Source organism: Anser cygnoides, chromosome 15 (genome assembly GCF_040182565.1).
Source record: "Anser cygnoides isolate HZ-2024a breed goose chromosome 15, Taihu_goose_T2T_genome, whole genome shotgun sequence".
Classification (NCBI taxonomy): domain Eukaryota; kingdom Metazoa; phylum Chordata; class Aves; order Anseriformes; family Anatidae; genus Anser; species Anser cygnoides.
In genome coordinates, this window is record NC_089887.1 from 10,343,681 (window position 1) to 10,367,670 (window position 23,990).

The 23,990-nt window shown below is 37.0% G+C and overlaps 1 protein-coding gene across 7 annotated transcripts in view; it reads right to left on the reverse strand.

Moving 5' to 3' along the window:
* Positions 1–5,339: 5,339 nt before the first annotated feature.
* The window catches only part of CPPED1 (calcineurin like phosphoesterase domain containing 1), a 143,176-nt gene continuing 124,525 nt past the window's right edge, over positions 5,340–23,990 (reverse strand). For 5 of the 7 annotated variants that reach the window (XM_066977519.1, XM_048064144.2, XM_048064137.2 and 2 more), the window contains one exon: positions 18,495–22,596. In XM_066977519.1, coding sequence (XP_066833620.1) covers positions 22,364–22,596 — 233 coding nt within the window. In that variant the 3' untranslated portion in view covers positions 18,495–22,363. Of the gene's footprint in view, positions 7,153–18,494; positions 22,597–23,990 lie in introns of those variants that run through there. The other 2 variants (XM_066977522.1, XM_066977521.1) reach the window with 2 other exon arrangements.

The following is a 23,990-nucleotide window of genomic DNA, read 5'->3' on the forward strand; positions in this document are numbered from 1 at the left end:
CATTGTATTGAAAAGAAATCTCATGAAAACTAGGACAGAGAGAAGAGGAAAAGGTAATAAATATAAATATATCATAACTGAGATTCTTTCTGATACAAGTTGAAATTTACACATGGCAAATGGAGTAAGGATGGATTTGCTACAGATTTCAAATATTGCCAATACTGATATTCATGTTGCTGGGAGAGGACTACCGAAGGCCATGGATGCTTTGATTATGCATGTGCAGGGAAGAAATTTTCAAGTGTCAGCAATAATGTGACATCGACACACCAGTTGTCACCAGATGTCATCCACATCACGTGAGGAGAGAAAAAGCAACTCTTTTCAAGGCTCACATTTTGGTAGAAACTCTATAGTTATTATTCTTTTATTATTATTTTAATATTCATATCACAGCCTAATAGGCACCTGTCTCAGAGCTTGCTTAACCTATAATGAAGTCATTGTCATATAAGAAGAGATCAGTCAAGTCACTGAGCCATGCTATAGCTGATAGTTACTGGTACTTAGTAACACTAGTAGCTCCAAGACACATGCATGTACTTGATGTTGCCTTCATATTTATCTTCAGGACCGTCATCCCTGCCTGAGGTTCTCAAAAACAATGCTTTTATTTACAGGAGCTTTCATGTGCCTATGTGTGCACTTCCCAGACAGATGAATCTTTGGTCAGTACTGAATATCACCACATAAATTCCCCAGACCAAATTCTCACTTATATCTGGAAAAAAATCTAAATTAATGGAATTGTGAAATACATTATGTTCTAATAGAATTCAGGTATTTTCCCTGTTGTTTACCATTTTTTTTATTTTACCTTGGAGAAATACAGTGTTTATCCTATGTAAAATTTAAAAATGCTTTTTAGTGTGTGAAATATGCAATTCACATATTGAAGTGAAGTATTCAGTATGACTAACATATGCCAGAAGACAAACATAGATCTTAGTAGACAGAGATGAGCCTTTGCAGGTGTAGAGGGAAAACCCTGGAGTACTGTGCAGAGGGTCTGGCTTGGTACCGTAAGATTGTGCAAGCAGGCACTAGGAGGCTGTACTAATGAATATAAGTACTAATGAATATATGGACCGTAGCTCTTTGTTTACAGCCTGAAGCAAGAATATAGCTGGGAGAGCATTAAGGAATATATTACCTTATGATAATAAGTAGCTTACTGATTGTTACAAGAGTTTATTAAGGATAGTGGCAAGAAGATAAGAATGATGTATACTGAGATGACTCTTAAGCTTTCTCACTTATTCTGTCTGAATTCCTGATAGTAAAACCAAATTCATTGCAATTATGTAGACAGCATTGACTTAAGGATAATTGTTTATGAAACAGGATAAAGTGGAAAAGATAGGACATAAAATTCAGAAGGTAACAATCCCACAAATTCTACTAGGCCACATATTTTGTCTTTAATGGGATGGTAAAAAAATAAGGCTTTTGAAATGTAGTACTATGAAATGATGTAGTTGTGTTCTAGCTCAGTAAAAAAAAATATACACGTTTTAGAACTTTGTGTGTATTACTACTTGTACATCAAGTTGGTACTGCTGTCAGTGCTATAGCTTTTATATTTTATAACTGCATATTTGCAGAGCAACTAATTTTTGTTGAGGTAGTACTCCTATGTTTATTAAATTTTCTTTGATTAAATAGCTCAAACTCAAGTTCTGAGTGCACAGTTTTTAAGAACAGACATAACAGAAGCATGATGTTAGAAATAGGCTGAGCTTGACATACTAAAATAAACACTTTTAATGGATGTATAACACTACATAATTGACTAGGGATCTGTTCCCCTAGTTTAGTGAGATTCAGAAATCTTACTAAAATATTGGATTAAACAGGATGAACTCTTGACCAATATTCAGCTGATAATATCTGCCAAGGGAAAACTGTTGATATTGTAAGAGGATCTTTAAGGCATATCTGGAGTTAAGACTTGAGTAAAACAGCTATGAAACATTTATCCATCATGCTGGATTTCAGAAATAAGAAGTGGGAGGAAGTCCAAAAATACAATTAGTAGTATCTAAAGAGAGTACATGTATGATATGCCTTGACAGCAAATGCAGCAGGTGAGAAATGTTTATTGAACTAGAAAAATTGCGCATGAGAATATCCTTCCTGCTTCCATTAAATTTGACACAGTGTGCCTGAATGTTTGCAAGCAAATTACTTGAGAATGCCAAATCCAAAGATGAGTCAGGTCCCCAAAATCATGATACAATCAAGCATTTTAAAGAATGTACTTTGCATTTTTTCTTTATTTTTTGAGTTATGAGTTAATGTGCTGCAGACAAAGGATTTTTGGTTATTTTCTACTAATATGGGGATCAGAAACTTTAATAAATAAATTTTAAAAGCTGAGATTTATACTGATTATTACAAAGAAACATATTAAGGAACTCCCCCTTCCCCTAGGCCAGAAGAACAGCTTTTGAGATGTGAATATTCGTCAGCAATGGCTGGTGCTCAAACAGTAGGTTTATTTTTTTTTCCTTTTATAAACTACACCTTGGTAACCTACTCAAACTAATGTTGTTTCTTCATCTAGGTTATGGTGTGGCAGCATTAATACAAACACTAGCGTAATCAGAGGTTTCAAATCTGTAGCAAGTGATGCCCAGACATTGAAATAGAGAAAAAATATGTGCTAGTAGCAGGACTCAAAGCTGGAGCATCTTTGACTGTGTTTGAAAGTCGGGGGTACACAACAACAGAGGCTTTGCTCATACCACCTGCACCGTAATAAGCATTCTTGACAGGGATGGGAAGCCACAGCTGGCAGAGCCTGCACAGTTTCTACAGCAAATCTATACCAACAGGAATTCAAACATTTTTCCAAAAAATCTCATTTGTTTTGTTTTGCACTTCTGGGAATGAAAAATACCCTGGTAAGAGCATGTCAAATAGCAAGGTCTTGGAATCTCAGATATAAAGTGGGTTGATATCAGGGAGTTTTAGTTATAAATATCTTACACATGGGCAGACAACCTGTTGAGAAGAATGACATTTTCCTGCAGCTGACTTTTTCTCAGCTTCTTTGTTGTTTGTGTGAAACAAGCAAACAAAGAAATAAGAAACAAATGAACAAAATGACAACAAAAACAAACAAGCAAATAAACAACACCCAAAACCAAGAAATCAACCAACCAAGAAAACAGCAGGGCTTTTTCATTTCTCTTTTTGCACATGTATATTTTGTTTAAGAAAAGTTTATTGGAGAAGAAAACAAGTCAGGACTTCTTAAGGTGTGTACTTAATGGCAGCTGGTTCTAGCTGTAGTGACATACATATAAGTGGCTCTGTGCAAAAACCTCATCTTCACAGTAAGATTCAGTAGCCACAACTCTGTTTATCTACAGTATTAGGCTTCTAGAATGAGGAAATATGGAAGCAATTACATCTCTTATTAATGCTTTAATCGTGCATTCTAAAAATTGAAAAACACGGATATACAAAAGCTATGATCAGTAGATCAGGCTGGCATTCTCTTTGAACAAGTAAGAAAGACAGGTTTTAATGATATGAATAAAAATAACTTGCTAACAAGTAGATTCTTACAAAATAACCTTGTCCCCATTTATTACAAAGTACTTAAAACTTTGTTTTAAAGTGGAATGAAATTATGAGGGTAAAATTTCAGGTCATTGTAGATGTTGGGACTTCTGTTATTTTGTTTGCTGTTGTGTTCCCATTTGCCAACAGGGAATAAGCAAAGGGCTGTAAAATAACATGGCTATCCAGAGTGCGAAACTAGTTTGGTGAGCCTTTTAATGTCATTGCATTTTCTTTAATGAAAGTGGAACAGGCAGTGGAAATGTGATCAGAGGGTGCTAAAATAAGATTTTATTTTTCATAAATATTTTATGCTGGGTGTCAGGAGAAGATGAGGTTATGTGCATATTTCATTCTAACTATGTGCTTTGAGCAGGGTTTGGACAGATGACCTCCAGAGGTCCCTTTCAAAACAGAATTTTCTGTGTTTTGACGTCTGATGTATCAACAAAGGGCGTCTGTATGGATGAAACAATGTGAAATCATGCATCTGATATCTTTGCAGACAATGATATGCATGAGTGCAAAAAAAAAAAAAACCACCAGCATTTAGTAATATACTAGTAAAGTATTTGGAAATGTTCTGTTGCCTCCGGAATACTTCTGTACTTACTTATTAACGTCTCAGCTACGTTCATGGGGGGGGGGGTCCAAAAAGCACACATACAGGCCACACTATTTGATATAGTTCCTAACAATTGTGTTAGGTTATGCTGACTTTCATTCACTTGTTAATTCATCCTTTTCAGGGTCTTCCCAATCCACCATCTGTTCAGCAAAGCAATTATTGGCATTCATCTGCTTCATTATCCCTCACTCCTAGACCGTAGAAAACCACAGTCCTGGGCACTTCTGCTCATCCTGTTGATGGGCTTTGATAAAACCCTCCCTTGGTAGTTGATGTCCTTATAAGCTGTTGCTTACTGAAGGACTTGTCACAGTCTGTCTGGAATCAAAGTTCTGTCATCATTTATCTTGGACAGCAGCCTGCATCTTAGAGCCTGAAAGTCTTAGTATTTTTATTGTTTCTAATATATGTTATTGTTTGACCTCACCAATGTGTATAAATATCTGAGGGGAGCTGGTCTCTTTTCAGATGTGCCCAGTGACAGGATGAGAGGCAATGGGCACAAACTGAAGCACAGGAAGTTCCAGCTCAATATGAAGGGGTACTGCTTTTTTTTAACCCTCACAGAGGGTTAAAGAGCACTGGGACAGGCTGCCCAGAGAGGTTGTGGAGTCTCCTTCTCTGGAGATATTCAAAACCCACCTGGATGCCATCATGCGCAATGTGCTCTAGGTGATCCTGCTTGGCAGGGGGGTGGACTAGGTGATCTTCAGAGGTACCTTCCAGCCTTGGCCATTCTGTGATTCTGTAATGAAATTCAGCAAACTGAGGGGACTGGGAAACCCGTTACTTAACTTGAGACTTGTATGCACATTGGTATTTTACTCAATAGTAATGTGAAGGATAGTATGTATAGCTAGTCACCATGTGACAGTTGTCTAGTTGGTACATGAGTATGAAATTATGTCAATGAGCTAAGGTTGCTTCTTTTTCTCTGACACATCAATAAATAGAAGTATTACTTATGCTTAGAGCTCTAATGTGATTATGTCTCCACAGGATACCAGGATTTAATGTGTTGGATAGAAAGTTTAACATATAGTATTATGAAAACTTGAACTGACTCAAAAATAATACATATATTTCATTTGTATTTTACAAAAGAAAAAAGTATTTATTGAATTAAAAGATTGTCGTGAAGGAGGTTACATAGTCAATGAAGAAGATTGGAGAGGCGTAATTAGTCTGGTGATATGTGTGTATAAGGTAGCAGTTACTACAGTGTCTGAAACACGTAAATATGGCTTTCTCAGTCTATGGTTCATATAATTGTTACGACAAAGAAAGTAATCCAGTTTGATTTCATTGTCCAAGCAGCCAAGGGAAATTGCCATTATTTTAAAATAAAGAATAGCTCAAATCAGTGATGTAATACCCAAACAGGACCTTGCAATATTATTCTAGCATCATTTTTCCAGAATACGAAGTAGTCAGATTTCCCAGGAACATTTAATTTAGTTGTGATCATAAGCAGTCTTTAAATCAGATTAGAAGTGAAGTTCCATGTTAATATGTTCTCTTGCATCCTTAGGCTGCTTCTTTTTTCCATATTTAGTCTGGCTGACAAGCAGCCAATATATATACTGACAGTTCTTGTATATACAAAGGGGAAAGCTATTTGGAGGCCAGTGATTAGGTTCATCCTAATGCATGGTTGCCAAAATTACTTTTTCCTGAGTTCCTGCACTATAATTCTTAGTGAACTCAGTGATGCTGCAGGTCATTCTCTGTTCAAATGAAAACCAAAATGTCTGAAGACAGACATTTGAAAGCAGAAATGTGCAAATATTTTAGAAATGTTTAAATCTTTATGTCAGCATTTGCTTTCAGAAGTGCCACCTTTAAAACATGGATCCATTTTCTTCTCTCTACTAGCAATGTAAAAATAACAGACTTTAAAAGGGCTGCAGACACTATACTGTAGAACTTAGTAAGCTGCTATCTGCAGACAAAATAACCTGCAGTTAATCACTTTAACTCCTGTTCCTTTGCTCTGTAGCACAACATGGTTATTGTAATTATTGACCATCTTAAAAGGCATTACTCTGATATTGTGTAGCTCTTCTGGTATGTACAGTAGAGCATTAAGCTTGCAACAGCTTTTCAAGAGTGGCAGAGGCTGGCAGCTGTGTTAGGATATGTAGTTCAGTTGCTTAGTTTTTCAGGCCGCATAACATCATCATTGTTCGCTGACACTTCTTGCCAAAGAGTTCTGCTTTGCCTGAAGCACTTCAATGTGAGAGAATCACAGAATATCCAGTAGGGATAGTAGGCACTCAGCTGACTTTGAAAACCTGGTCAGTTATTTATTGGAACAAATTAAAAAGTATCAAATATTTTTTCATAAGAATTTTAAAATTTGTTGTAAGAATATTTGGCAAATCTAATTTTTATTTTGCTAAGATAGGAAATCCTCCTTTGTATTGGCTTCCCCAAATCTTCCACTAGGTAGTTGATGTAGAGGACTAAAAGTGGGGGTGGTATGTTTCTGTGTTTGAGTAATATTCTGACAGACACAGAACATGAAAAAAAATCTGTTCAGACAATTTGAACCGAAAAAAAAATTGAAAATTGCTCCACCATCCTTTCTGAAACCATACGTGCATGCTATCCTCCAGAGGTGCTGCTTTATTTTCTCTCCTTAGCCTTCAGCTGGATGGACTTGCAGAAAAACTGAGAGCACATCAGCTATTGGCACAAAAATGAATGTTTCAGGCTATGAATTCTTACATTTGCAATTGCAGTGAAAAACAGGTTTTCTTAAATAGGAGCAAAGCTTGTGCAATTTCTCTGCATGAGCAGGATGTACCCTGCAACAGAGAATTGTTCATGTTTCCTGTTGCTTTTAAAATCTTTGCTTCATTTTGACTGTGGGCTTCAGTCTTTTGAACAAATGCTTTTGTTCTGCGACTCACTCAATCATCCAGATTTCTTTAGTTGTATTATATCACCTGGAATGGAAAGAAAAGGAAGTGTTTACTGAAAATTGCTATCTGCTGGAGGTGAATTATCAGATCTACTTTTCTTGAGACAAACACGTTGAAAAGAGCTTCAGAAAGATTTTTACAATGTGTAGCTCATTGACAAGTTTAATCAATACCAGTGTGGAGCTTTCAGCTGGGCCTTTCTGCAAAGATCATATAAAGCATAATAGCTGATAGGGATGTCTCCGGTATGTTGTGCTAGATGGAAACATTGAAGAGGCTTTCTGTATCTTAAAGCAGGTTTAAAAAAAGTGTGTTGGACAGAAATAGGAGGAGGACTTTTCCTCATGCTTTCTTCCTCCATATTCCTGCTTTTCCAAATAAAATCTCCATTGCTCATAGAGTGCTCTGTGTTGTGTGGCAGTGGTTGAGAACAGAGATAAGTTCACACTGAATCCTACCAGATGATCAACATGCTTTATCAATTGACTTCAGCTCTGGATCACTCTTGAAGGGTAGGGACTTCTTTTTCTTTCAGAATAGGTATTGTAAGTCTGTGAACCAAACTGAACATCTGCTTTAGTTTGAGCAAAGTAATCTGTTGTGTATTCGGTATTGTGTATTCTACCTCACAGCAGTATTTTGCTTTCTTGCTGTAGCTTTCCCTTAAACAGTACCATCCAGCAGAAAGTGAAAAACATGCTGTTGAGAATGAAGTGAAAAGGATATGAAGGGAGCAACTATCAATCTGAAGCGCACCTGCCTGGGAGTTTCTTTGTTAATATCCAGTGCAATTTACACATAAAGGTGAGGGGGAGTTCTAATAATGCATTTACTGAATATGACATGTTATAGGCTCATTGACAGCTAACTAGAAGCTTCCAGACTTCTTCAGCATTCAAAGACCCTTTGTAATCAAATCCAACTTTAAAATATACCCCTTTGTATATAAGCTTGTGTAGTTTCTGTTTTCAGTGGCCCTTAATAAAGAACACACCAGAACTTTGAAGGATTTGAACTGTGTGCTAGATTTTTCTAGACATATTACAAAATGTATTCAATAAAATTTTCACATAGCATTTGATAAGCTTTAGTTAAAAGCAGTGATGTCCTAATTTACAGCTAAGGTCAGGAAATAAAATCACTTCCGTGTATTTTGGTTGCTACTATATATTAGGTATTAAATTTTAGTAGTATCTTTGCTTCTTTTACACTGTGCTTAGGGAAATTTAATGTCCAGGAGCAGAGATGATGACAAGCTGACATTTCTGAATACAACCCTTCCATACAGTTTGATACCAGGTCAAGTAATCAAATTAGGATATTTTGGAGGATTACTAAGATTTTAATTTTCCTCCTCCTTTGATGTCACTTAGAAAGTGGCTAACAATTCCAGCACATCAAAATGTTTTTGAATAGTGTTTCTGAAGGCTTTTAAAGTCTTAATTTGAGTGAAACTTGGTTCTGCTTTGTAAAGGCTGTGAGACTATTCAAACTCATAATTTTTTTACTAAAAACTTTCTTTGATAAATGGTTATTTTTATCAAGACTTCTAAGTGCATTAAAATGCATTAGTCACATGCCTTGTTCAGCACTCATCACTGCAATATTAGCTACTCCGGGCTGAGGTAATAAAAAGGTGCAATGCGCTTGAATACTCAGTAATACATTATTTGCTGTCATGGTACCAGTTTTCAAGGAAAGTTCAGTCTGAAAAAAAATGTCCAGTCTATCCTTTCTTTTTCTTTCTCCCTTATTAAGCCTCTGAACGTGGAGAGCTGGCTGGACAGTTCCTCAGGCTGGTTCTGGACAAAGGCACTAATTTAAAATAATTTTACTGATTCTAAGTTGACACCATCTGTGTCTGAATTCACAAAGTGAGAACCTCCTGGAAACTCAGTATATCCTGTTCCCTCTGCAATGCTTCAATGTGTCATCCTGTAAGAAATCCTATGCACAGTTGGAGGCACTTTTAAGTTCCAACAGTGGGAACACTGGCCGTAATTTAGTTTTCTGGTAGCATTAAAGAAATGAGTCAAAGATGAGCATAAACATTAAGGAAAAGGTTGTCTGAGTTCCCCAGCTGAGAAATAAATGATACTGATGGATGCACTCTATATTTTCTAGCTTTTTATTGTGTTATAAAAATGCAGATTTCAAGTGTATTTTTCTCTTTCACCTTGACTATTTTTGCTGAGAGACTTTAAACTGAAGTGCCCCACCACTACCTGGCAAACACTGATCTGCATTTTTTAAAGAAAACAAATGAGTATGATTTATTAAGGTGAACTCTTTCCAGTGGCCTTGTAAAGTATCAGGCTGCTCCAATATTTTCCTACAGAGAAAGGAATGTACTTCCTACATGTATAAGGCCACAGAAGGCTGACTCGTCAGTGCAGAATAATAAAGATGTAATCTTTATTGTTAATCAATTAATCTTAAATTAATAATTAGTAACTTAATATCAATGAAGTCAAAATATTTTTCTAAAAAGGCCTTAAGTTCAGAATTTCTTTACTAATAGCATTTGCAATTAGTTTTCCTACATGTATACAGTAATTTCTACAAATACATGCCTTGCTGTATTAATAATATAGAAACTTCTCGCAATGGCATATTTTTATAGCTTGCTATTAGCACTGGTATAGAAAGGAAAAAGAGAGAAACATCTGAGAAGAAAGGTATAAAACAGTGTATTGAGACACCCCAGAAACAGTTACAAGAGATCAAAGTAAATTGCAGCAATTCATCTTCTGCTTGTTAAATGTATATAAAGAACTCTAAAAGAAAATTATCATCTTCACTCTCAGTCTTTAGTGCTGTAAGTTGAAAAGGTGAGGAATAGACCTTATCATTAACTGTTACATTAAGGAGTTTATATACTCAATGAGTCTTTCAGGACTGTCTTTTTCCTCACTGAGATACTGTCCTAGATACCTTCGCAATGTCTCATGGTAAGAAGAGATTTAATTCTCCTAGAATACATTAAATTAAAGATTCATTAAAATGAAATGTGATACTCTTATTTACTAAATAATTCCTTGTAAATAATAAGCAGTAATATTCAATGATTAGTCCATGGTGTTGGAAGCACATCACAAATGCATACTGACACTACTACTGTGAGTGAACATGTCATTTTTAATATTATGCTGAAAAATTTTGAGTGCTGCCATCAAACATCAGTTTGATCTCTGTCTCATTACAAGACCTTACTTAAGATGTCATTTATTCAGGGTTAATGGGAGGAATAATTAAATATCCTTTGTATAGTGGTAGTTGAAGAAGCCACTGGTGAGCTGTGTGGGAAGATCAGGTAGAGTCTACACTGCACCTGATACATGGAGGCTTGCACTGAATGTGTGCTTCAAATGCTGGTTTTGCTTGTGTTTGACGCAGGAAGTGAAGAGAACCTGTGGAGAGTGGGAGAAGTCATTTGTAGTAATGCATAAGATTAACTCCCCAGGAGAAAAAGGGATCTTTGTGTTGTAAAAAGACAGTTTTCCATCAAAGAAATACCTGGCTTGAATAATCAATTGCTCCAGCTAAAGGAGCCAAATAATTCCAGTATTGGCTAGCATGTTTACTTAGAAGAGTGAGCTCAACCTCTGTCTTCTAGACTCTGGCTGTGGTTAACTGACATTTGGTTGTAGATCTGGAGTCTGCATCCCTCTCAGATCTCTGTCTTGACAATACTCTGTGGTTTCCTGCCAACTGCAATTTTTCTGCTAAGGCTCTGTCAGGCTTTGTTCTAGTTCCTGAACAATATCTCCACTATGTTTCAGTCCCCAAGCGGAGTGAATCTACACCAGATTTAATTAAAACTGGGAATGCTAATCAGCAGGTCTTTGTGTAACTGTGAAATTTCTAAGACCTTGACTGCAGTCACTGGCCCAAAGTGAAGTGGCTTTTGCCTTCTAACGTTGTGGGAAAGCCTGCAGTAACAACTGAAGCTTCTGAATAGTGGCAAGTTCATTGGGGAGTAGGATGTCTTTGAATATCTCAGTATAGGAGTTGCATAATTTAATTCTATAACAATGTCCTTCCTATGTTTGCAAAACGTAAAATAACGGTAAGATTTTACCCTGTATGGAAGGTGGATAAAAGTGACCTTGAATAATTTAATGTCCTTCTTTGCAATTAACTTAGACCATATCTCTGTATTAGAGCAGATACCTGTTTCCCTGAGGTCCTGAGACCTTGATTATCCAGACTGCTCTAGCCAGGCAAATCCGTTGCCCTTATGGCTGTTGCAACTGGGTATTCTTCCCAGTGTGTATTACAGGAGGACAGGGGGAAATTGAGGCATACTCAAAGGCCAGGAAATAGCTAAATATCCCAAAACACAGCAGTTATAATTAATATATGAGGTCAATAAGGGGAAGAATTATTTACTTTGCTGCTTTAAAAAAAAAAAAAAGAGGTGGGGAGAGGAGACGAGGGAGAAGACTGGAAACAGTAGCAATATATGTAAATGCCTAAATTTGCATTGCTATAATGTTTAAGTGTACGGAAATTTCATGGGTTATTTTTTAATTCCACAGGAAGTCGTGTGTTTATATTTAATTTCTAGGAACCCAAGGGCAAGGCAAAGCTAAGCAATTAAAACATTGAAGACAAAAATAAGTTTCAGAAGCTTCAAGTAAAATACCTTTAGCTGATTAGTGGTACAATGCATCTTTAATGAGAAATAAATTAGGATTGCACTATTTCTTAGGAGGAGAAGAGGAAGCATTAGATATCTGTATTGATAATAGCGAGCTTAGAAATAATCTAATGCTATGAGCTGCTTTTCAAAAAAAAATAGGCAATTTCTATGTAGCCTAATGCACAGGTAAGAACATCAGTGAAACAAATAGTTTTGTAAAAGTCCTTTAATATAAAGCTTATTGTGAGATGAATTTTGTTGCAATCCCATCACTTTTTTGATGTGTTTAGATTCTTCCCTTTGATATGTATCCATGTTTTTTTTATTGATGTCAAATTATTAGTCTCTCTTGAGGTCTGATTTTAGTGCAAACTAATCTATAAAAAAAATGCAGGCTGTAAAATTTAGATTTAATTTTGAATGACCCACATTGAAAATACTGCCTCCTGTATTTATCCACTGCAAAAAAAAATTATATTAAAAACAGGGCTAAGAAATAGACTTTAGGAAAATGTTCTTCTCAGTTATCCTATTGTGACAGTGTACCAAATGAAAAGCATAATAAAAATCCCTTGATTGGGTAGATTGGTAACATGTATAGTTTTAAATCAGTTGAATTTTGAATATGCATTTATTGTCTGGGTTAAATTGCTACCCAGTGAAAAGGGCTGCTGTTCTCTAAATAATAACTGATATACTTCAGCTCTCAAATTGGGTCACAGTAGCAGGCAGCGTTCTCCGTTTTTTCTCTCATTCTCTTTTACCTCACTTTCTTGAAAAAGTGATTGAAACTAATCATTGCTGCATTGAGGCAGTGTACTCATAAAGATCATCCTTTTCATGAAGGATAGCTCCTATTCCTTACTGCTGTTTTTGATGATATTGTATTGTAAAACTCCTTGAAGAAGAATGCAGAAATCTGCAGTCTGAACAAACCGTGCTGAAATGCACTCAATAAGTACAGCAATCCCAGTTGTTGAAATTTATTTTTGGTAATGAACACTTCATCTCCTGTATGGGACCGTAGTAAAATGAAATAAAGTAGAGTGATTAATCTTACACTCTTTTATAGTCAACATATTCCTAAACATGCTTTTTAGTTAAAAAAGAAGTAATGGGAGGGAGAATGAGAGCACCAGCCTACAAAGCTCATGTGCTACATTTCTCTCCAGCTAAACCTTGAATTGCTCCGGCAATTAAATAGGCTGGGTAAAGTTTTGTGAAAAATCATAGCTGTTACCTTGTGAGTCAAAGCAGAAATGCCTCAGATCCCCGTGAGGCACACTTAAAAGGGTGTAATGGGATGTGTGGAGCTGTGAGGAGGTACTCTGCCCTGGGTTGAGCCCAGCGAATGTCAGGGCAATAGGGGAACCTACCTGCATGCTATATTAACCAGTACTTAAGTAGCTGTTAATAGTGCAAAGTAATAGTGCAAATAGTGCAAATAATCTGCTTGCCATGCCCATATGCTCTTTGCCAGCCTTCCAGTTTGCACCTTGCTGGAAGGACGGTGACATCATGAGGTGAAAGCTCAGGCCCCAGCCCCTTGACTCCTGCCCTAGCCTTGCTGCACTCAGTCTCACACATCCCAGCTTAGATTTAATGCTTAACTATGAGATAAGCCCACGGGTGTGGAAAGGTTTGAAGAAGGTCAGAGATTGTGGTATAGAAAACAGTCAGAAATTTGAAAGACTATGAGTATGATGTTTGTATCAGCTTCTATCCTGCTGCTGCTGTGAGGGAGGGCCTGGGTGAGACCCGGTGGGAATGGTGACTACTTTCTCCTGCTTAGAAAAAGTAGAGGAGACTGGAGCAGATCCAGCAGCTGTAGTCTGCCTCTAGTCACTCAGTGCGGAGGGTGCGTGTGATTTGATTGCTAGTCTAGTGGAGCACAGAAGAGGTTGGGTAACCTGGGTGAACTGTGCTTCAGTGGAATTTGAGAGCTGCAAGGGCTTCTTGATGGACCTGGATCAGAGAGCATGCTTAAGTGAGAAATCTGAAGCCTTATCGTCCTTTAATCAGTGTATGGATTTGCTACCCGGAATGGGTTTAATGCATGGCACTATAAATTTCGTGTGTGTGTGTGCTACCCCTATTGCATGCTTCTTAAGGACAGAGTTGTTACAAAGTCTCCACATAGCTCATGATATGGGGAAAGATGCATTTGTGCATAGGCGGGAGGAAGTGTTTTTCTCCCAAAGACATCCCAAGCCAAGTAGTAATAGTTGAAGAGCTGAAATTGTTTAGACTCCAAATATATGAAAGATACTAGCCTCAATAATAAGTGTTCAGATGCTTATTAGATTATCATGTTAAGTATAGCCAGTTTTGCAAGTTTTTTGTTGGCTTTAATAGTCCTATTTGCACATAACAACATTTTCTGTCACTATAGAGCAGTGCTGAATGGCTAAGAATAATTTTGTTGTTTCACAATGTGAATATATTAGATGTGAAAAGAATGTGAAAAAGAATGTTAAGCAATATTTTTTAAAGTGAAATACACATCTAGCATGTCTTTATTAGTTAATTTTTGAGGTGAATTTCTATTAACAGTAGAAGTCCTGCTGGCTAAGGATGCCTCGCCCTCTTTGGGTGAGCATAGCTGGTCTAGAAGCTCAAATCTAGGGCATTCCTTTGCATTTGGTAGAACCAGGATAGCCTGGGGGTGTTGGGTGCAAACAAGCCTGACCCCCCTAAACCCTGTTATTTTGAACAGTGTAAGATTTCCACGAGTTACGAGTTGTTTTGCCACTGCAAATCATCTAAACAACTTAAACAGCCTCACTGCTTAGAGAGATTATAATTCATAGTAAATATGAATTTTGTCTTTGTTTTATTTTTTCAATTTCTGGTATGTTGTTTCTTTTTAAAATGAATTTATTTGTTGCATTACCAAAAGTAGATGTTCCCTGAAGGGTAGCAGGTAGTGAGAATGATACTACAACCTATGGATAGGATCGGGAGCAATGGCCCAAGGAAGAAATTAAACTAAATATTGTGGTCACATAAAGTATCAAAGGTTTGAACTCCAATGGAAGTTCGCAGTTGCATAAGTAAAAAAATACAGATTTAAAAAAAAAAGTCCCGCAAGCTTTCATAAACCATAAGCTATAAAATCTGCATGCAACCAGTGGTTTGGTTTGGATTATTAAATGTTGTCTCGTACACCCAGAGCACAGCTGTGCCCTACCTACAAGGCAGTCTTCTTGCAAAAAAGGGTTTTGGTGAATCAGAAAACTCAGGAGCGAGCTGTTCCAACACCCAAGGCTTCTAGGCCACACCTCGGCCTTCCAGCTTTGTGGAGTAGGAGCTAGGTGTGGATAGGGGTAATCATTGTCTACTCCAGGGTTATCTTAAATGAAGTCTTAAATGAAGGGTAGGAATCTTGTGCATGTGACTCACCAACATTATCGCAGTTGTCAGCTGAAGCACCCTCAGGGGCAATTCAGTCCACCTAGTTTGCACAGCTAGTTTGCAGGCTAGGATCAGTTACCTCCTGGAGTTATGGATCTCCATATATAAGAAGGAATCTGGTTGACAAGACTGGGACACCAATTTTTACACGTCTAAAGAAAAGTGGGGGTGATCTATCTTATATGTTATGCCAGCCCACGACTTGAAATTAATAGAATAGTAAGACTGAGTTAAGCTCAGGCTTTGTTAAAAAGCTAGAAGATGGTCTTTATGCACTGTGCCCTGTCATCACCCTTTTGGCTTCGGTGCTTGTAGTGTGCTAGAAGAACCGTGTTCTTGTGTGGTAATACTATCTTTTTCTCATGGATATCCAAATACAAGTCATTGGTTTCCTCCCTGGTGTGCTGTTGACACGTTATTCAGAAAGTTTCTGGGCAAGGAAGTTGCCACATGTAGGACTAGTGATCTCAGTTCATTAGAGCAGTATGAGATACCTTGCTACATTTCTGTGCCTTTTGTATATGGAAATGGGAGAGAAAGGTCTGAATATACACAGATAATCCCATTACTAATTAATTTAAAAGGCCCCATTGTATTTTTTAACAATGCTATATCTTTCTAAACAATGTTCAGGAAAGATAGGCATCTACTTAGAAGATGAATGTTTCAATTGCTGGCTACCCAAAAGTGACATAACAACACTATAATTTTAAATAGGATGAGGCTTTAATGGGTCTCCTAGAGGAAAAAAAGCTGGTTATTAGTAGAAATGTACTAAACTACTTGCATTTGACAAAGTGCTAATGAAGGAAATTACTTCTAGAGAAACAAATGAAAATGTCAATTAAAAAAAATTAATGGCTCTCTGAGTTTTTTTTTCTTTTTATCTTTTTTGCTTTCTTCTTAAAAGAAGTGCTGGCATGTTTTTCTTGTTGCTTGAAAATCTTTTGGTTTGTCTCTGTCTTAGTTCTGTATTTTTTCTTTCCTTCTGAATCTGCTGCACTGGAGCTAGATTTCATTTAGACAGGAGACTTATTTAGTATTCTGGTCTAATGCTTTTTCTCTATTATATGTTTTATTTTTCCAGTTTTTTTTACAGAGCATCTTCCAATGAAAATGCATCCAAGAGCACTGTGGTTTCATTTATCAGCTTTGACTTTCCTAATTTTTATGTGACTCAGTAACAATTAATAAAACTATACGTTAGGGAGGATAGGGTTAGAATGGGCGCAAACTACTAATGAGACATTGCTCTAAAAATGTCTGCAAGTCTTTCATTGTTCAAGCCCTGCTTGTTGTAACTGCTGCCAGTTGCATGAAGCTGACAGCACCTGCTGGCCTTTCAACGTCCCACTGGAAGAAGTGTGAGCATGGAGGATGTGGAAGCTGCCACTCCCGTAGCCTTCTGGGTGAAGAAAACTGTAGCAACAGATTGACATCCTGGGCCTTGTACTTGTTTTCTTGTACCTTTTTTTTTTTTCTTAATAATGTCTTATCTTTGCCTAAGGAATCTGCTCTTCTGCAGGATGTGATTTTGGCAGCGGTTCATGGCAACTGAGCCTGGCATGCTGGCAGCCTAAACCCCACACTTCCCTGGCTTTGCATCCCCATACCTGCCAATGATGGGACATCTCATATGTCAGGATAGAGCAGGAAGAGATGGAGGGTCCTAGTAACTATAAAATAGTATTGAAGTGGAAATTTCCTCTTTACAATTTTCTGCGCTAAACTTGGTATTGCTACATAGTAAGAATGTTTATCAGAAACAGATGATGTCAGGGTTTATTTGGCAGGCAAGTTTTCTGACAACTAATGTGTAAATGTTTCTCTTGCTTTGGAGGGTATCACTGTGCTCAAATGGTAGTTGCAAAGAAGGCTTAATGAGAGCATTAAGAAAAGAAGCTTATTCACAGCATTAACATTTGCTGAAACAACAACGTGTTAGACTTGAATGGCTCGTACAATGACATACATAGGTGGAAGAAGTGTGAATTTTTAAGCAGAGAAATGCTTACTTTTTAATGCTTTGTATGTTTGCTTATGTTAGATACATCTCTCATTATTTGGTCTCAGAGCAGAACAACAGCTACTTGGGATAATGTTTGGAAAAACAGAGACTAGAAAAGCTTCTGTGTGGAGGTAAGAGAGCAGTCATTGAGGCAGAGACACTGAACATAGGACGTTCAGACTGCAAGCAGAGATAGTAGAGGAGGCTTCACTTCTGTCACTGCCCCTCCTGACATAAGATGTCATTAATTTTTAATGAGACATCAAGCATTTATTTTCTGTCTGCAGTCTCCAGAAGTTGAATACTATAATCCCATCAAAATATTGCCTCTATTGCAACTTGCAAGATTAGATACTGGAACCAAATGAACTAAAGGCAAGCAGTATGCAAATAGAGTCAAGGCTTAATAACCTTCTTGAAAGATCTGGAAGAAGCATGTTCTTAAGTTTGTTGCAGACATTGAAACCGACAAAGCAAGACTGATCTCAAAGACACATTTTTTGTAACTTGCCTCCTGCTCACAGGTCTCCGTCTCAGTTTGTATTTCATTATATAGTATTTGGTTATTTTCTCGGGTTGCTCTGGTGTTCTGATATGAATTTTCCACATTTAATGAGCCATCAGCGGTTATCTCAGCCTTTTAGCCGTCTCCAAGAAACTAGGATGAATTGTGGTCACCCGATTTTTTTTTTTTTTTTTCTCTGCCCAACCCCCTGCGTGCACAGCAATGAAAGAGGGCTCACTTGCTCTTTCGTTCACCAGCAGTTTGAACTTTTAGTGACACTGTACTTTAAAGGCAGTCATATGCCGACAGAGAGTTACAATTATCAGCCCTGCTGGAGATACAAAAATAACATCCTCAACATCAAAAGATGTTTTCTTAAATGATAATTAGTGTCTCCATGGGTGGATTGTTTTATAATTTAACACAATATGAATTATTTTTCTCTCCATAAACAAGCTGAGACACTCTGACCACAAGGACCTCTGCCATTTCTAATTAGTTAAGGCATCAGAATTAATTCCAAGTTAGCTGACCATGCTAAGGAAAGCAATCCAACATAATTTGCCATTTATGCTGGTAAAAAAGTACATTCTTATTTTTTAACTGTTTGCTTCACGTGGTAATGTTCAACAACACACCATGGTTAAAAATCCTTCCCACAATTGTATAGTATAATAAATATGAGGTTGTGTTTTCATCTTAGTTATCCATGCTGACATCCACTTCATATGAACTAAAACCGTGTGGAAGTTCTGAGTTCTTATTCAAAGAAAGAAATACTTTAAAACAATGTGTGCTGCAAGGGAAATAATTTTATTTCTTTTACACATACCTTAGGTTTTAGGATGCTGAGATGTTTATGTGCGCCAGGTGGGACTCTGCTTGAGAAACAAAGGCAGTGGCAAAATGAACAGCTAATGAGATGCTGGACACCCCATCCTATTTTGGGCTAGTGCAAGGAATTCTTAATTCACTGAACTGAGGAACGGGCTAGAAAAGGTCAAAATACTGCTGAGGCCATTCCATCACTCCAGTGAGCGGTGTGTTCACCAGACTGTCAGCCAGGCTACGAAGTGATGGTTATGCACACAACTTGTTCCTCTCTGACACTTTAATTTTCTCCCTTTTGAAAACCCATGAGGCAAGAACAAAAATGAATGTCTTCTATGTTTCAAATCTAAAACTTTGAGACTGTTTTTCTTCTTCCTGTGCCATTAATCATGTTGATCATGAAGTCTTTAAGAAAATACCTGTTTTTTTTTTCCTACTTTACCAGCTAATTCAGGAGAAAATAATAGAAAGTAAATTATATAACGTTTACCTGGCCTCACAAGAGGTATGACAAAAATGTGCGCCACAGCTGCACCCCAGTCACTCATCTTTTCTAGTAATTATACAGTAAAATACTGATAAAAACCTTGTATTAAAACAAAACTCATAGCAGCTAGTGACATATGATACAGGTTTTACTTACACTCTACTGCAACTTTTACATTTTGTGAATGAGTTTTCACAGCCGAGCCCCCTGCAGGCAGGGGTAGGCAGGAGGGGTGGCTGGGGTACCCGGCTGGCCTCCTCTAGCCCACGGTTGGTTCCTGTTTGCTTGTGTGTCTACCACCTTCTGAGCTAAGTAACTGAAAAACGTCCCCCGGGTGTACGAGCAACTGAAGCTTGGCAGCTGCACCAGCAGGGAAAAGCAATGGAGGCAGCGGTGCTACTATTTTATTACAATTTGACAGAAAAATCCCCATTATTTGATTAATAGAAAATTGTCAAAGTTGGAAGAAGCTGAGATGGCTCATACCAGCACTGTTGTTTTCAAGCAAACCTGTACAAGAGCTGGCTTGCGGTAGCAGATGTCTAGAGGGAGATCTGAAGGGCAGAGAAGGTGGAATTTCAGTCCAGAAGGCTTTCTGCAAATCTACATGTAGCAGTAGAGGTGGAACAATGCTGGCGTTACCAGCTCACTGACAACTGGGAACACAGATGTCTGATTTCAACCCTACTCATGGGTGAATCTGAGCATGAAGAGCCACGATTCTACAACATGCCCACTAAATTGTGAGGATAAAGGCACTGATCAATCTTCTTGCCTTCCACAAATATTACTCTCCATATATATTAGGTTAAAGGTTAAGTGGTACTAGCAGAATGCAGTGGAAGGTGCAGTTACACAACACGTGTTAGCGCCCAAAATCCTACATGCAAAGCGAATGCATTTAATAAAAAATCAGCAGCCTAACTTTTCTATCTTACAAAACTACAAACTAAAGACAAAGCTGCTAATATTTTTACACATGAATATAAGAACACATTCTTAGAAATAACTAAATAAAATATTTGAGATATAAAGCCACTTTTTAAAATTGAACTTCACATTTGTACTTGAGTAATATTTTCATGACAGAATGCACAGTATTTCTTACCGTGAAATGACACAAGTGAAAAAAATTTACAGCTATGAGTTAAAATTATGCTTACACAAACATTTGCATTGCACATTAGTACACTGTAATTCTGAAAATAAAATTACAGAGCTCTGTAATACCACTACTATTAACATTTTCATATTTGTTGAAAGACTTTCTCCTGAAGTTATGCTTCTATCTCCCAGGCTTCATATATTCAGTTAAAATTATATCCTTTAATAAACAGGCATATGAAAAAACTGCTTAAACACTTCCACCGTTCAGCTTTACAATATTGTGCCAGAGCAGCGAGCATATTCCATGCTCAGATTGTCTCAGGTCCCTCTGCTGAACTTCAGCCTTAAGATGTAACCCGACATACTTAAAATATTTAAGTTATAGCAAGACTATTCTCCCCCTGCCAAACATAAACCAGCATCATCTCATTCGTGAAGCCTTTAATGATCTGTGATTACTAAATAGCTCCCACCTATATAAGACCAAATTTTACCAGTAGTCAGTGGCTTCAAAGATATGTAAGTACCCAGATTTTTAGAATAAGTATCTGAACTAATGGGTGTTTAACTCCTAGCAAAACTGCCATTCGGGTGCTTGGGTACCTACCCATTTCAAAGCAATCTACCCTGAGATTTTCATTCTCATTTCCCAGCTGTTCCCTTGAAAATGAGTCTGTGAAAACATTCAGCTAAACAAAAGCAGCCAGACAATAAAAGCAGAATCATTTTCTTCCTTTTTAAACTGAACATTACCTATGCTCAGGTTATTATTGTGGGACAGTAGCCCACATTCGGTCCTGTCCATCTGCAGGTAGAGCTGTTTCACTGGTACAACTGGCCAAAACATCACAGCCGTGGGTTTTCACAATCTCATGAGCCCCACAGATGAAGCTTTAATGAGCCTCACAGGTAAACTTGTGACAAAAATATCAAAAAACTGACTCTTCAGCACAGTATTTCACTTCCTGCACTGTATTTAAGTACCTGTATGTTCTAGGGCATGATGTTGTATGCAAGTACACATAAAATGGATCGAGTGCATTGCATTTTTAGCCAGTATTGCTTGTGTCCCTCCATCTTCAGGTGGTAAAGTTGTGCTATATCTGTATTTCTAGATCACCTGTGGCATAGATTATATGATGTCTTCAACTAAATATTTAAAAATTGAGGTATGTGCTAATTAGATGAAGACTTTTTTTTTTAATTTAAAAGTAATCAGACATACTTGCTATAAATATTAGTTAGATTGCAGCACATATAGAATACAATTGTCTCTTCTTTCTATATGATTTATTTTGTAAGACTTATTTCAGTGAAGAAAACATACTTTATAGGGTTTTCAAGATTCAATGGCTATAATATTTCAATAAGGCATGTTTAAATTGCATTTAGAAATGGAAGTTCTCCACTTGTCTTAGAATCAATGAAGTGACACTATTCTGTACAGAATATTCTCTCTCTCTGCAGCTATTCCAACCTTTGAACCTATAGCAATAATATATACTAATTTAATGGTGATTAAATTTCAAAAGGAAAATAATTGTTCCATGCTAAGTTTATCTCAGTGGCATTTATACTAGCCTCATTTATAGATTTTTCATTATATCAAACTAGGATATAAGGGAAACCCAAAGCTGTGACTCCACCGAACAGAATGTGCTTGCTCTCCCATTGCTGCTGGCTCTGAAGAGCTAAGAAAATGAAAGAATGGGAAATGGGTGAAAACATGACCTCTGGGTAACAAGATCTGATTCAAAGGTTGCTAGAAGTCAGTGGGAGTCTGTTGATTTCACTGAGTTTTCGAGATTTATTTCTACAGAGTAAAAACATGTCACATTTGTATTGTCCAGAGTATAACTGAAGTGACTAAATTTATTGATTTTAAAGTGTCTTTTCAAACATCAAATGAAAATAGACTTGAATTGAAGTACTACTCTAACTCTTGGCTATACTCTCTATTTATTAAGAAAGTCTTATCCAAGAGGTAAGTAAAAATGCTCAGAACAGACAAATCTTTTCAATGATACGTTAGCATATTAGTTCTGTTACTCCATATTCCTCAGAGGCCTCATTTTCAAAAAGAGAAATATGTCAACACAGAAACAAACTGAGAACAGTTCATGGGCGTGGTACATCTGTGACTTCAGCTTGTAGAAACTTTCTAAAACTCTTTCTATTAGTCTAATAAATACAGACAAAACTCACATCAACCATTTGAGTTAAAAGGGATTTGACAGCCTAATTTTGCTTAGCAAGCATATCCAGCAGCTCCTTCTCCATGCCTTGGCTGCTCAATTCATCTAAACTGTAGTATCTATGAACAATCTTTTCATCTGTCACAACAACTACTCGAAGCCCATGTGTATCTTCGCCCAGCTGACATCCTATTGCTGATGTAACCACCATTTCCAGGCCTCTGTAGGACCCTCCAGCATTCCTATGGTAATGTCCAGAAAATACAGCCTTAATGCCTGTTAAAAAAAAGAAAAGGAAAAAAAAAAAGAAAAAGAACATATATTTAGTTAGCATTTGCAGTTCATATATGTGTTTATCCTAAAAGATACTGCTGAGGTTTACACTGCTAGTGGGGTTGTAGAGAACATTCTATGGTAACTGCAGGTGTCCTTCAGTCCTTAATAGTTCATAAAGCATAAAGTTAAGAGGAAACCATTTACCTGAACTTGCATTTTAAACAAATAATTAGTAAACAGCAATAAATAACTGTAATTTTAATAAAGAATAAATAATTAGTAAAAGGAATGATGTTATGCTCCACTGGCTTTGTTAGGGTTACTGGAGTCCCCCTTCTTTACACTTGCTGTAAGGTGTTTGTCATCTTGCTAATCCTTTGGCTAGAAAGAAGGAACACTCTAGAGGAAGCAGATTAAAAGTAGAAAAAAAATCAGTAATGAATAACTGCCTAAAGAATAATGCTACTGAAACATGAGCTGAAAGCTAAGGACTGTGTAGCTATATTTGACAATTAACATGCAAAAAATTCACTAAGGAGAATTTAAACCTATTTACCCAAGGCTGGTGACCTTAAAAAAAAATCAAGACAAACAAAAAACATGGATAAAAAGATAATTTGTAATCTATTCTCAAAGACATTTAGGGTTTATAACAGATGGAATAAATCCAGATACATGAAAGAAACCTAATATGCAGAAGAGGTTGTGAGTTATAATAACACAGGGAAGAAAGATGAGAGCACCCAAAAAAGAAAAGGTTGATGATCTGCACGAGTCAGGAATGGCAATGACATGAATTAACATTTACCTAGTACAGGGTACAAACAAAGCAGGTTTATTCTAATTTCCTCTGTATCTTTGATGATTTAAAGCTTTATTTATTTATTTATTTTTATAGGCTATTTATATTTTACATTGCACTGGGTTAAAAATCATTCTGTTAGGAGCTTGAAAGAAAGAGATACTTTTGATCTGGGGAAGGAGACAACAATATGCTGCACTGAACATTCTCGGTAGGTAGCATGCAAATATCATCCAAGATTGGTCAGGGGTAGAAGAAAAGCTAAATGACAAACAGCAGCAGGTACAAGGAACAAGCGTACTTTATTTTTAAGGCCTTATAATGTACGTCGAAATCCTTGGCTGAATCATTCTAACTGATTAGCCAAACTAATGTTTAAAAAAGTCCAATCACCCCTCCTCTTCTTTCAGAACACAATAATTCAACAAAAAAAAATAATTAGGTTTACATATGCTATCTGATTTTGACCGTCTTCTAAAGGTGACCCATATGTCAGCTCTGCTTTCCTGCCATGCGTCTCAGTAGCCACGGGATTTTTGCAGAATTTTTGAAACAGTTTCAAATTAGATGGAACTGTCGTCCTCATCTCCAA